Source organism: Limulus polyphemus, unplaced genomic scaffold (assembly GCF_000517525.1).
Source record: "Limulus polyphemus unplaced genomic scaffold, Limulus_polyphemus-2.1.2 Scaffold726, whole genome shotgun sequence".
In the NCBI taxonomy this organism is placed as follows: Eukaryota; Metazoa; Arthropoda; class Merostomata; order Xiphosura; family Limulidae; genus Limulus; species Limulus polyphemus.
The window spans coordinates 169627-182977 of record NW_013666336.1 but is presented as its reverse complement, the minus strand read 5'-3'; the positions used below and the strand labels follow the sequence as shown (position 1 = coordinate 182977).

Here is a 13351-nt window from a genome sequence, read left to right as displayed (position 1 = left end):
ACCTGCGCCCTAACTACTTTCAATTCCAAAACATACATCTTTTCAGATGTGAGGATGTTATAATGTGAAGATTAATCCCACTATTCGATTAGCAATCGAAGAGTTGGTGGTAGGCGGTGTTGAGTAGCATGCCTTCTAGTTTAAGGACTGTTAGCGCAGATGGACCTCGAGTAGTTTTGTGTGAAATTCAGCAGCAAACAAACAGATCTAAATTAGCATGTTTTTTTCTGCGAACTGCCAATCACCTGATGATGGAACCAACATAAACTAAAAAGCATTTAGAACATTTGTATTCATACACCACATAAAGATTTTTGAAGGAGATATACGAACTTTATACCTGAACCAATACTATAATCTGCATACAGGCTTAAAGCAAATCCGTTGTCCGTTATTACAAAATTCTATGGGTCTGCGGATTTACAACGCTAGAATCCGGGTTTCGATACTCGTAGTGGGCAGAGTACAGATAGCCTATTGTGTAGCTTTGTGCTTAATTACAAACAAACAAAACAATTCTATGGAAAATGTTTTAGTGCCATCTGTTAGCAATATTTTAAAGCTCTGGTATTCACCAAATATTTAATTAAACTGATTTGGTATTTCGAAACATTTGTAACTAAGTGTAAGACAACATAAATTGTTTATCTCATTAAGATTTTTGTAATATATATATCCTCTTCTCATAATTTGGCTGTGTAAGTTTTGCTTCTTAATCATTTAACATTTTGGTAGAAACTTAATAATTCAAATTAAGAATTTCCAAGAAAAAAAAGCAATAATTTGGTAAAAGCATATCAAGTAAAGTACATACAGTTTAAATATCATTGGTTGGGACTTGTATGTTTTAAAAATATAATAAAAAAATGCAAAAGAATGTTTTTGCGTCGTTAGAACCTTATATATTAATAATTTATATACTTCCCATAAGATGACGCTTATCACTGTAATTCCTATTTATTTTAACAGTGAGGACCCTCAGTGGCTCACAAGAAATCTGAAGGCTTAACATGCTAACATTTGGATGTCGATACCCGGCACAGGTAACTAACTCATCGTGTAGCTTCTGGCTTATTAAAAAACAAAAAGACTAGTGATAAAAAGTGATATCAAAGATCAATGGAAAGCAGTGAAATATATCAAATATGTAGGAGTAACATACAAGTTTCTGATGGAACGAAATAGACTATAGAAATCTATTTTTTTACGAAAGTATATACATGTTATTATATATGTAGTTTATCAAATAATCTAGTCATTTAGATAAGAAATTTATCCAAAAGTTAGTGTGCATGCAAATTATTTAATAAAGCAAATTGTTTTTTGAAAAGCTAGTTATTTGGAAATGTGTTGTTGTATGGCGTTTTCTCTGCAATAATTTCCCCTAGAATAATCATGTATGGTCCGCAAAATAACTGGAGGTTCAACAGAAAATATTTGCAGAAGTAAATTTGAATTCTCTGACTTTTGACCACGTTTAGCAAGGAAAAGGGCTAAACGCAATATACAACGAAGTGAAACAACCTTTATTAATCACTTAACACGATAAAAAGACAACAATGAGTGTATTTACGTCGTCTTTACTGAAAGTTTGAGAGCTCTCAAAGAAAAAGATCCGTGCAAGAAATTCTGTTTAATTCTGCTTGAATTTGTTCTAGACTGAGGAAACATAGCGTTATTTCTTCTTCCCATGATGTGTGCGATTCCTGTGGGTTATACTCATCAAAAATAAAGATAGGTTGTTTCACATTACAGTGTGAATTGAGAAGTGCCATACCGTTCTGCATCATACTAACGCGAATGACTGTTCTGCATCAAACTAACGTGAATTGAAAAATGCAATACCGTTCTGCATCAAACTAACTTGAATTAAGAAGTGCCATACCGTTCTGCATCAAACTAACGTGAATTGAGAAGTGCCATACCGTTCTGCATCATACTAACATGAATTAAGAAGTGCCATACCGTTCTACATCATACTAACATGAATTGAGAAGGGCCATACCGTTCTGTATCATACTAACATGAATTGAGAAGTGCCATATCGTTCTGCATCATACTAACGTGAATTACCGTTCTGCATCAAACTGACCAGACAGATGCAATACAGTAAAATCACGTTATAGTTGGGATTAATCCTTTATAGTTTCATTCACGCTGAGACACCTAAATACGCTTCAGAAGACTGTGGCTGTTTGGTCGCACCTACATACCAGTTCGATACAGTACCAGTGGTTATAGTGAACAATTCAAATCACAGTACGTTACCTTATATCACACAATAAGGTGCAAAACTGCTATTAAGAAACATGATTTATGTACTTATGATTGTGGCGTACATGTATGTCTCATTTACAAAATGAGTAGATACTATCCAGTTTACTTTTAAAAGTTGCATGAATATTTATTTCTACATAACTTTTCATCGTTAGGCTTAAAATGTTTGTACACAAATACACACACATGTACAGATATCTAACAAAAATTCATCATGAACAGGAACGCAACCACCCACCCACCACCAAGAAAGTTAGGAAGACGCCAATGCTATGAATGTTCTACAACCTCTTAATCAAATTTATGACTTATTTTTGTATAATGTACACTGCCGGGGGGAAGGCCCACGTATCGAAACATATTGGATAATTTTATGTGTCTCTCCGTTTAAAAATCATTATAAAAAACTTTAAAACAATTTGGCAAAATCACTCATATTTTATGTAAAGAACATAGGGTATCCCAGCAGATTTTAATAATATTTTTGTTAGGAATTGTTGTTCGACTAATATGTTATTATGGAACCTGGAACCAGCAACGTCATGGACTTACGAGCAATTTGGCGCATGAACAGTATAAAAAAGTATGTAGCTTTACGGTTAATAACTCGGTTATCCAATACAGTCATTTGAATTACTATTTGGAAAAATCCCCCCCCCCCCAAAAAAAAGTGAGCCAGAACACATTGCATTATGGGAAATGAGAAATGGTTATTTATTTTTGTAGTTATTAAACTTGTAGCTGCTGGAGTTGTTTGGATTTTAAGAGAACAGAATAGACACCAATTTGTATTTTTTTCTTGAATATGCAATTGAATCTTTTCTTTCAAATTGATATTTCAGTTTCTGTGTAAAAACAGCCTTCGTAATGTAGTTGATAAATCGTAGTAGCTGTGTGTGTACACAGTTTCTGTGTAAAAACAGCCTTCCTTAGGTAGTTGATAAATCGTAGTAGCTGTGTGTGTACACAGTTTCTGTGTAAAACAGCCTTCGTAAGGTAGTTGATAAATCGTAGTAGCTGTGTGTGTACACAGTTTCTGTGTACAAACAGCCTTCCTAAGATGGTTGATAAATCGTAGTAGCTGTGTGTGTACACAGTTTCTGTGTAAAAACAGTTTCCTAAGGTAGTTGATAAATCGTAGTAGCTGTGAGTGTACACAGTTTCTGTGTAAAAACAGCCTTCGTAAGGTAGTTGATAAATCGTAGTAGCTGTGAGTACACAGTTTCTGTGTAAAAATAGCCTTAGTAAGGTAGTTGATAAATCGTAGTAGGTGTGTTTGTACACAGTTTCTGTGTAAAAACAGCCTTCGTAAGGTAGTTGATAAATCGTAGTAGCTGTGAATACACAGTTTCTGTGTAAAAACAGCCTTCGTAAGGTAGTTGATAAATCGTAGTAGCTGTGAGTACACAGTTTCAGTGTATAAACAGCCTTCGTAAGGTAGTTGATAAATCGTAGTAGCTGTGAGTGTACACAGTTTCTGTGTAAAAACAGTTTCCTAAGGTAGTTGATAAATCGTAGTAGCTGTGAGTGTACACAGTTTCTGTGTAAAAACAGTTTCCTAAGGTAGTTGATAAATCGTATTAGCTGTGAGTGTACACAGTTTCTGTGTAAAAACAGTTTCCTAAGGTAGTGGATAAATCGTAGTAGCTGTGAGTAAACCGTCTAGAGGTTGATTTAGTTTCGCCCCTTTCATGTTCTTAGTAAAAACAGAATTATATGTGATAAGGGTGCTCTAACTAACGAGCCGAAAACGTTTAGACGTAGGAACTTAAGAAATGGATATCAAGTTTGGAATTCAACGATTTATAAGGAACCAGTTAATGTAATATACTCCTTTAAGAGTATAATTATTCATTGAAATTGAAGAAACTTAGCCGAATTAACGTCAATTTTATCAACAATTAATTATGGTTATAATGAACCACTAGTATTTCTGTATTATATCATCTTCATTCGTCTTACATTCGTTTTTTTTTTTTCATTTTAAAATCACGTAATAAAAATACTATATGCATGGCTTGAATTATTGAAACGAGCATTTTGTGGATAGGTTATGCAAAAGTTACATCAGGTTTATTTATTATGACATTTGTTTATTTGTTTTTGTTGTTAAGCACAAAGTTGAACAATGATCTATCTGGGTTGCTTCCACAAGCTAATTCCAGTCACACCAAACATGCTCGCCCTTTCAGCCGTGGGGGCGTTATAATGTGACGGTCAGTCCCACTATTCGTTGGTAAAAGAATAGTCCAAGAGTTGGCGGTGGGTGGTGATGACTAGCTCCCTTCCCTCTAGTCTTACACTGCTAAATTAGGGACGGTTAGCGCAGATAGCCCTCGTGTAGCTTTGCGCGAAATTCAAAATAAACAAACAAATACACAAGCTGACAGAGACGAAATTTTTAAATGAAGTGCCAATTGGCCAACTGTTTTTTTTTTTTTGTTGTTGTTGTTGTTGTTTTTACTGGAAATGGTTTCACCGCTTTCAAAAGTTAAAACCCATTATTAAGTACAAACGAAAGTTAATAATATATGTATAATGTTTTAATTTAACTGTGTATTACTGTAAAATCCTGGTGAATAAAATCTAAATAATTCTAATGCATTCAAAAATTAAATAATGATGCTACTTTTCATGTAATATAATTTTATGTTGAAAAATAGATATTGTGCTGCGTCAGTATCTATTTATCGTTGGCACTGAATCACACAAAATATCTTTTACTTGTTTCCGTCACAGATAGTGTAATAATAGCGCGTAATCTACACTGCCATCTAGTGAGAAACTTTATTACTATAAACTTACATTAGATTTTACACATTATCAAACTTGAACTTCATGAAGTAAGTCTGATAATAAAAAAAGAAAGGAAACATATGTAATGATTAAACGACAATAAATGTTCTCCCAAACCAAACTTCCTAGCTTTAACATAGTCAACTCAGACTTTTATTCAATGTTACACACTTCTAGTTTCAACATAGTCAGTTCAGATTTTTTCTTTGATGTCACTTGTTTCTAATTCTGACAGTCAACTCAGACTTTTATTCAATGTTACTTTTTCTGTGTCAGTGTTGTTTTTTTTATTTTTTTTTGGAAACGAGCTACAAATTGGGGGAAAAAAAGATAACATGCGAATATATTCGGGTAAATAATTAAAAATACGGCAAGAAATGGTTTACCAAGATTAACTCGAGCAAATATTTTTTGAAACATGGATGTTGTCCGTGGTATCTCGGTAAAACTACGGAAGGGATTAATACTACCCGTTTTAAATTTCACTTTGGTCTAAGATTTTCATTAATTTTGCCTGATAAATATTGAATTTTTTTTACTAGACCAAAAGTGCAAAACATGTTGCGATTACGGTTCATGACGTGTGTGGATAATAGAATGTTTGTTGTTAAGTGCAAAGCTGCACACTGGGATATATGTTCTGTGTACTCTGTCGGGATCCCACCCCGAATGTTAGCATTATCAGCCATAAAACTTACTGCTTAGCCACCGAATGATTGAAAAACTAAAATGTGATTTTATTCCACTTTTGAAAACCTCCCAGATTTAAAATGAAAGAATAGTTACTTTCCATTATTTAGTTATTTACTTTGAGAATAATATTTATTCATATTCTTACTTGTATTTCATACAAGATAAAAAATTTGAAGAGTCAGTAAATATCCCAATATAAAGTTTACAAATGAAAATCAACAGAATGACAAACTCTTGTTCTTAGATGTTCATATCTAAAATAACCAGGGTATACTTAAAGGAAAAGATAAGGGAGTTTTGTTTAATCCTGGTTTCAATTGTCTGATCAGCAATGATTCCTTTATCTGCTTTCAGGTGACATTATTCCATTCTGAAGGTTTCACTCTTTCAATTTTTTAAGAAACTCTTGTTAAAAACTTGTTATACACAGCCTTTAAGTTATCAGGCAACCAAAATATTTATTAAAGCATAAGTTGAGTACATTAGACGAATGCTTAGAAAGAAATCGTTTTCCGTTGTCGTTCCTAAATAGAATAATCCACACCAAAAGCTGAAAACTAAATACCCCATCTATTGTTATGTTAGATGTTATGAAGAAAACTGTTGCTTTAGTCATACCCTACTTAGACAGCATTTCATACGTGATTAAGTAAAAAATTATCAAACAGCCGCATCCAGAGTCTAAGTTGAAAGAGTTATTCAACTTTAAAGAACAACTTACTTTGAATACATCGCTAATGGTGTACGAGTTCATGTGCCCAAATCAACAACTAGAGGGCTCTGCATTCGAATATATGAACAGTGTAACACTAAATCCTACAATACTAGCAGTATTACCTCAAGTTATTTTGTTTGTTTGTTTTTTAGAGGGTGGGTTCTGCGTTATTCTGCATTCCCGTGAAGAATTCCATCTTGGAATATTAGAATATTTTGTCATTAAAGTAAGAAAATCATTTCTTAACCAGAAGATGAGCGCACTAACACTATATCTTCAATTGTAATAATGCAAAGAAAAGAACAAGAATTTCGATCGTTAAGAAAAACAAACAAATGAAACAACAACAGAGCAAATAAAAGTAACCATCCCTCAAGTATGGATCACAGCAATAGAAAGGTCAATAAAAGTGGCCATCCCTCAGGTGTGGATCACAACAATGGAAAGATCAATAAAAGTGGTCATCCCTCAAGTGCACAACAATGGAAAGGTCATTAAAAGTGATCATCCCTCAAGTGTGAATCACAGCAATAGAAAGGTCAATAAAAGCGGTCATCCCTCAGGTGTGGGTCACAACAATGGAAAGGTCAATAAAAGTGGCCATCCCTCAGATGTGGATTACAACAATGGAAATGTCTCACTGAACATTGTTAACATTGATTAATGGAGGAAACTAAAATATCATTGGACTCAAAGTTATAACTGATACTTATTATATACTGTTTAAAGCTAGATAATATGTGTTTCAGCCGAATGATCTTCGCTGTTTTTAACGCTAGTAATTCATTTATATAATTCTCTTTACCCATAGAATACCGTTTATCTTTTTATCATTTAATTTTTAGATTATTTGTTTAATTATTTTAACTTCGTTGGAAGGCAGTCGTAGCATCAGTGTTCTTGTATGTAGTTAAGCATAATCTGTGCTGTTCCTACCACGGGTATAGAAACCCTGTTTTTTATTATTATAAGCCTTCAGACTTACCGCTGTGCCACTGGGGACAGTGGTATTGTTAGACGATATTTCTGTTGACATTTTACTTGCACGTGTTTGAATCTAATATTAAGTAACAACATACGTGTGGAAGTTTACAGTAATGATTTGTCTGTTTGTTTCGGGAAATGTAATTATTGACAATTATGACACTTCAACGTGTTCTCGATTTAGATTATTAAGAAATATATTAGAAGTCATAACAATGTCAAGAAATTATATAATAACGAAAATGTGTTATTCTACTGTTTTTACGATGGAGCTTGTTTGAAAGTAAGTCATCATCAGATTTTTCTCTTAATTAGCACATCCAGTCTTTGTCATATCGTTTGGTACACCTAATGAAAAATATCACAAACCTATTACCTTTCCAACAAGTGAAGTAAATTAAGACAAGTCTCATTGGCAGACAAACATACGAAAGTGTCAGGAACGGATAGTTTGTTTATATTTTAACAGATTAAGTAAAATGTGATCGTCTTTCACTGTCGTTTGTTTTCTTTAAGCATCAGCTGATAGAAGTTTGTTTTCTCGGAATAAGGGTCCACAGCTTCGTTATGTACGTAATGTACCTTTGTTTTAGTTTAAAGTTAGAAAACTGGAAGATTACAAATTTTTTATATATTTATCTTCAGCTCAAAATGGTTATCTACGCATCACAAATTTTAAAGGAAAAGCTGTCCACGGACATCTCCTCAACAGCTATGTCTTCCTGAAAAATAAATAAACCCGATTAGCTAATAGTGACATCTAGTGACTTCTCAGTGTGTCGCTGTCGCACTTGGTGATTTTAGAAATTCCGGGTGTTCATTACATATTACTGTTTCATCAGAAGAGATGTCTTTTGGTGTTAAGTGGCGAACTCGAAGGAAGAGAAAGGCAGCCACTAATGAGGAAACAATCAAGAGCAGCAAGAGGATAATTAATCCAGCAACAAATCCCGGAACGGACATGCAGATGGCGCTGGATTCAAATTCAGTGACACTGGAGTATACATCAACAGGAGTTTCTTTAGTTCCTGAAAGAGGCAGTGTAAAGTCTACATCACCAGGAGCAACTACTTGAATAACTCGCTGAGTCTGGATATCTGTGGCTTCGGGGATTTGCCGACGTCGTCTTGTCGTGCTATTGAGTTCTAGCTCTTTCGATCTAGGGGAAGCGTCACTGGAGCGAGGCATACCTACTCCTCCGGTACCAGATACAGCATACCCCGTGGAAATCTTCATATCACTTGTTTCTTCTGGAAGCTGTTCGCCATTACGGTTGAAGAAAGCTGATGGGTAGTCCTCATCATCAGGATTGTTAGATCCTGAGTATTGGGCTGAATTAGAGATGCCATAAGAACTGGAGCTTGGCTTTTGTTCTTTCCTTGTGGGTTTAGTATTAGCATTGACTGGCTTTGCCTCTGAATAAGCAGAAGCTTGGTCACGAGGTGCTGGCAAGTAGCCTCCACCCAGATCTCCTCCACACTGTGGGATGGGACACTCATGTCTACACACCTGAATAATACACTGGAAATGGACATTCATGGAGTCTGGGAACTTGAAAGCTTGAAAGTAGGCATATGAAACAACGGAAGCAGATGCTCCAAAGTTTGGAACTTTCTGAAACCTGCTCATAATCTTTGGTCTCACTACACACCCATAATTATCAACTAACTGGATAGGTTGACTTTTACCATCATGAGCAATGCAATTTCTCACAAGCATATCAAACTTGTGTTCGTCGTCTTTGATGGCGAGAACCATAGTCATTGTTTGGCCAATCTTGACAATCCCGGCTACCTCACTAGCCCAAGGTCCCTTGCCTACTTGGATCTGCATCCAGCATTGAATGTTATCACCCAGGAAGTTGGCTGTTACAGCATCAAGCATGTCTACATTGAAAGGCCTGAAAGTTACGGCCTTTTCGTAGAAGTCATACCAAGTACAGCGAAGTCTGCGGGCCTGGTCCCATATCTCTTGAACCTGGGGGTCATACTGGATAATAACTGTATTCTCGATGAACAAGCCACCACCATATCCTCCCTCGCCTCCATGTGGGCCATGCTGTTGTTGGCTACTGGTCATCCCACATTTACCTAGAAATATTTCAAAGTTAACGATCTCATGACCAATCCCTGGAGGTAAATGGACACAGTTATGGTCACTGTAGTGACCCTTGCTAAATATCATCCCATAAAATGGACGGTCGAATTCGATATTCACTTTCATGTGATTTTTCTCACACTTGACATTCAAAGCATTAATCTGAGGCATGTCTGGGCGTCCAGCAGGCCATAGATCATGTGGTCCTACTTCAGGGTACGTTCCTGGGCTACCCGCGTGATGATTTCCTGGTCCAGAACCGACTGAGCCTGGACCAGGGCCTCCTACATAAGGAGCGACCCCTGCTTCCGGCCCTCCTCCACTAGATACATAGACAGGTACATCATTATAAACCGGGCCGTTAGCTTGTGTCTGTGGATAAGACCTGTGCTCAGCAGGTATATTAGCCAATTCTTCTTGTTGTAGGTCCTGGGAGCTATGAATCTCTTTAGCTGATATCTAGTAAGTTATAAAGAAAAAATCACCCTGTCATATTTGTCAGACAAAATTAAAATAATAATGAATAAACAATGACAATTAAAATAAAAACGAGAATCGCTTAATAAAGCTTTTGTTCATGATTAGAAAAAATGACGAAGAAGGAATACATAAATAAATATCGATGGTTAAAATTCAGTAAGCTACAACTTATCTAAACAAGCACAGATTTTATTAAACAGATTTATCGATTTGCCAGTTAAAGATAAATTAAGTCGGTTATCTGTTTAACACTTCTATCTTTGAGTTAATCTAGGAAGATAATCTTCAGATATAACGCCCTTCAACGTGTTTACAGTGTGACGACGATTTTGGAGATAAAAGAGCATATACACAACCCTATTTTAGTATTGTCTCACTGCTTTGGCCATATTTGCCAAAATAAAAATTCCACTAAGAATTTTTGTTTACCTCCAGTAATCCAAAAAAGGTCTGTTTTCATATTACTAAAACGTCTCATGTATACACTCTTAGCGCTGACGAAATATCAGTAATTGCTCGTTTTCATTTTTATGACACGAACACGGAAGTATCTGGGGTGTTTATTTATCTTGATATTACGTGTATGACCGTAACAAATCAGAGTAACAATACCGTGAAATAAGATGTTACCAAGAACTTCCTTAGCAGTATAGAGTGTATTTGTTCGCTGAAAGTTTCTTTAGTTCCTTTACGCTACATCAGTCATGCTTCGGTGCTATATTATTGTCCTAAGATGAAAATTGAACTTAAAGTCAGTGGGTCATCTTGCTCAGTGTGGATGATACAGCTCTAGTCACTCACAGTTAAGGGTAAAGACATACAGTGATTCTCTTACTCTACGACATTCTTTGAGGTTGAATTTATGTATTATAAAAAATCTATCCTTTACTTTCAATATCAGAATATGATGTCTTTACACTGATCAAGGGCGTGGGCTAAATAAATGTTGTATGTAGAAAGTATGAGCTACAATGTCTTCAACTTGAATTGTCATTTGAGGTTTCGCCCGAAGAAGATTTAAAACATATAAAAAATAGTTATATCCTATCTTATAACAAATAAAGGCCTTCCTTGATATATCTCGATACGAATATGGGTATTAGCTAATATGCTATCTCATGACAAATAAAGGCCTTCCTTGATATATCTCGATACTAATGTGGGTATTAGTTGGTATTCTCTCTAGTAACAAATAAAAGCCTTACTTTATACATCTCAACACGAATGTTGGTATAAGTTTGTATCCTATCTCATAACAAATAAAGACCCTACTTTGGTATTAGTCAGCATAACATGATTAATGAGCATAACAAATAAAGGCCTTGCTAAATAAGCTATGTCATAAAGAATAAAGGTCTTAGTTGATATACTAAAATGTTTGCTTTAGTGTTCTTATTAAAAATTAATTGCTGATCTAATGTTATTGTGAACAACAAACATCATTGTCTAGATTGTTTTGTGACTAGTCAACTTACATTGAGTAATAAACATCATCGACCAGCATATATTAACAAACAACAGGCGTTGCTTGTACAGAGATTGTGTATGTTACATTACAACGATTTTGGAGCCTCAGTACATCGTTACAGTCCATAATAACCCTTCTGCGTAGTTTCCATCGCAAAAGGCTCAGTCTAAAGATGTCCTTTCCAAAGCACACCATTCCTCCCTGCAAGCTTTCCACAAACCATTTTGTGTACGAAGACAACGGTTTCTCAGCGCCTGTTTCAACATCTGATTTGCATATTCAAAACCGTTTTAATATAACATTCTCAACGCCCTGTATTCTCACAAGACAAGGAGGGGAGGCATTGTTTTCAACGGCATTGTTTATCTAGTTCAAGCTTCTTACAAGATACTGGCTAATAATATGAAATTTCAATACAGTATAGTACATCAGAAGCCTGACCTTTATCTATCAGATGGCTCTTTCTAACTACTTAATATACATGTTTTAGTTTTCCTAAAAGAATACATGAGAACCGTTGGTTATTCTTCATTAAGTTCCTTGCTAAATCAGCAAAGTTCAGAAAGAGAAAAAAATATTTGTATTCTACAATATTCTTCCTCTATATTCTCCTTGTGTTGTTTTTATTCATATTTGCTATTTAACGTAAACTCGGATAGAATAATTTGTTTTAGCAAAGATGTCCGATAGTGAAGTGTGCTTATTGTTTTATTTCCTTTATATGTAGTTTTAAAACATTCGAAGCATGTTTGATTTAAAGTTTATCTCTGTGATTCTTTTATAAGTACTTTCGTGTTTCCAGTGTAACCAAGAAAAAATATATTAACTTTTAACAGTGCTTTTGCAAAGCTACAGTAAAATGTATTACGACTTTTTTTTTTTTTGTAGAATAAATACAAACTATTTAGTTTGAAAGGGGGTACACTTCATATGGATTTACAAGAAAAAATAATTCACTTAAGTATAAAACTTACCCGTGTTACTAAAACAATAACCACAAGTATTATAATAAGTCTTCGTTGAAGCATGCTGTATTGTTTCTGACTTTAATTTCCGGTTCCAGCACGCTAACACAACCTACATTAAAACAAAGATAGGTTAAGAACATATATATAAGAAACAACAAACTATGATTCATTAAACGTTTAACGTTAAAGTTTATTGTGTGAACTCTTCAGTATTTGTTTGTTTGTTTTAGCGCAAAGCCACTTTGGGGTATCTGCTCTGTACACCGCACGTAATCGGACCCGGATTTTAGCGTTTTAAGACCATATACTTATCGCTGACTCACCAGGGGACTGTCTTTAGTATTTTATACATGTGTTTTTTATGAACAGCCCAATAGTAAATCTTTCATTAAACATGTACTTTTAAAGCGATCACTAGACAAACAGCAATATTACATCCTCTACTAAATGTATAACTTTAAAACATTCACTGGACAGACAGCAATGTTATATCCTTTACTAAATGTATAGCTTTAAAACACTCGCTGGACAGACAGCAATGTTACATCCTTTACTAAATGTATAGCTTTAAAACACTCGCTGGACAGACAGCAATGTTACATCCTTTACTAAATGTATAGGTTTAAAGCATCACTGGACAAACAGCAACGTTACATCCTTTACTAAACGTATAACTTTAAAGCATCACTGGACAAACAGCAATGTTACGCCCTTTACTAAATGTATAACTTTAAAACACTCGCTGGACAAACAGCAACGTTACATCTTTTACTAAACGTATAACTTTAAAGCATCACTGGACAAACAGCAATGTTACGCCCTTTACTAAACGTATAACTTTAAAGCATCACTGGACAAACATCAATGTTACGC

At 34.9% G+C, this 13351-nt stretch overlaps 1 protein-coding gene across 1 annotated transcript in view; it reads right to left on the bottom strand.

Annotated features, from left to right (window-relative positions):
• Positions 1 to 7411: 7411 nt before the first annotated feature.
• Positions 7412 to 13351, bottom strand: part of LOC111085937 — a 16907-nt gene continuing 10967 nt past the window's right edge. The window contains exons 2-3 of the mRNA XM_022386850.1: positions 12485 to 12587; positions 7412 to 10021 (exon numbers count right to left, since the gene is read on the bottom strand). Of these exons, the coding sequence (XP_022242558.1) occupies positions 8237 to 10021; positions 12485 to 12538 (1839 nt within the window). The 5' untranslated portion in view covers positions 12539 to 12587 and the 3' untranslated portion in view covers positions 7412 to 8236. The remainder of the gene's footprint in view (positions 10022 to 12484; positions 12588 to 13351) is intronic.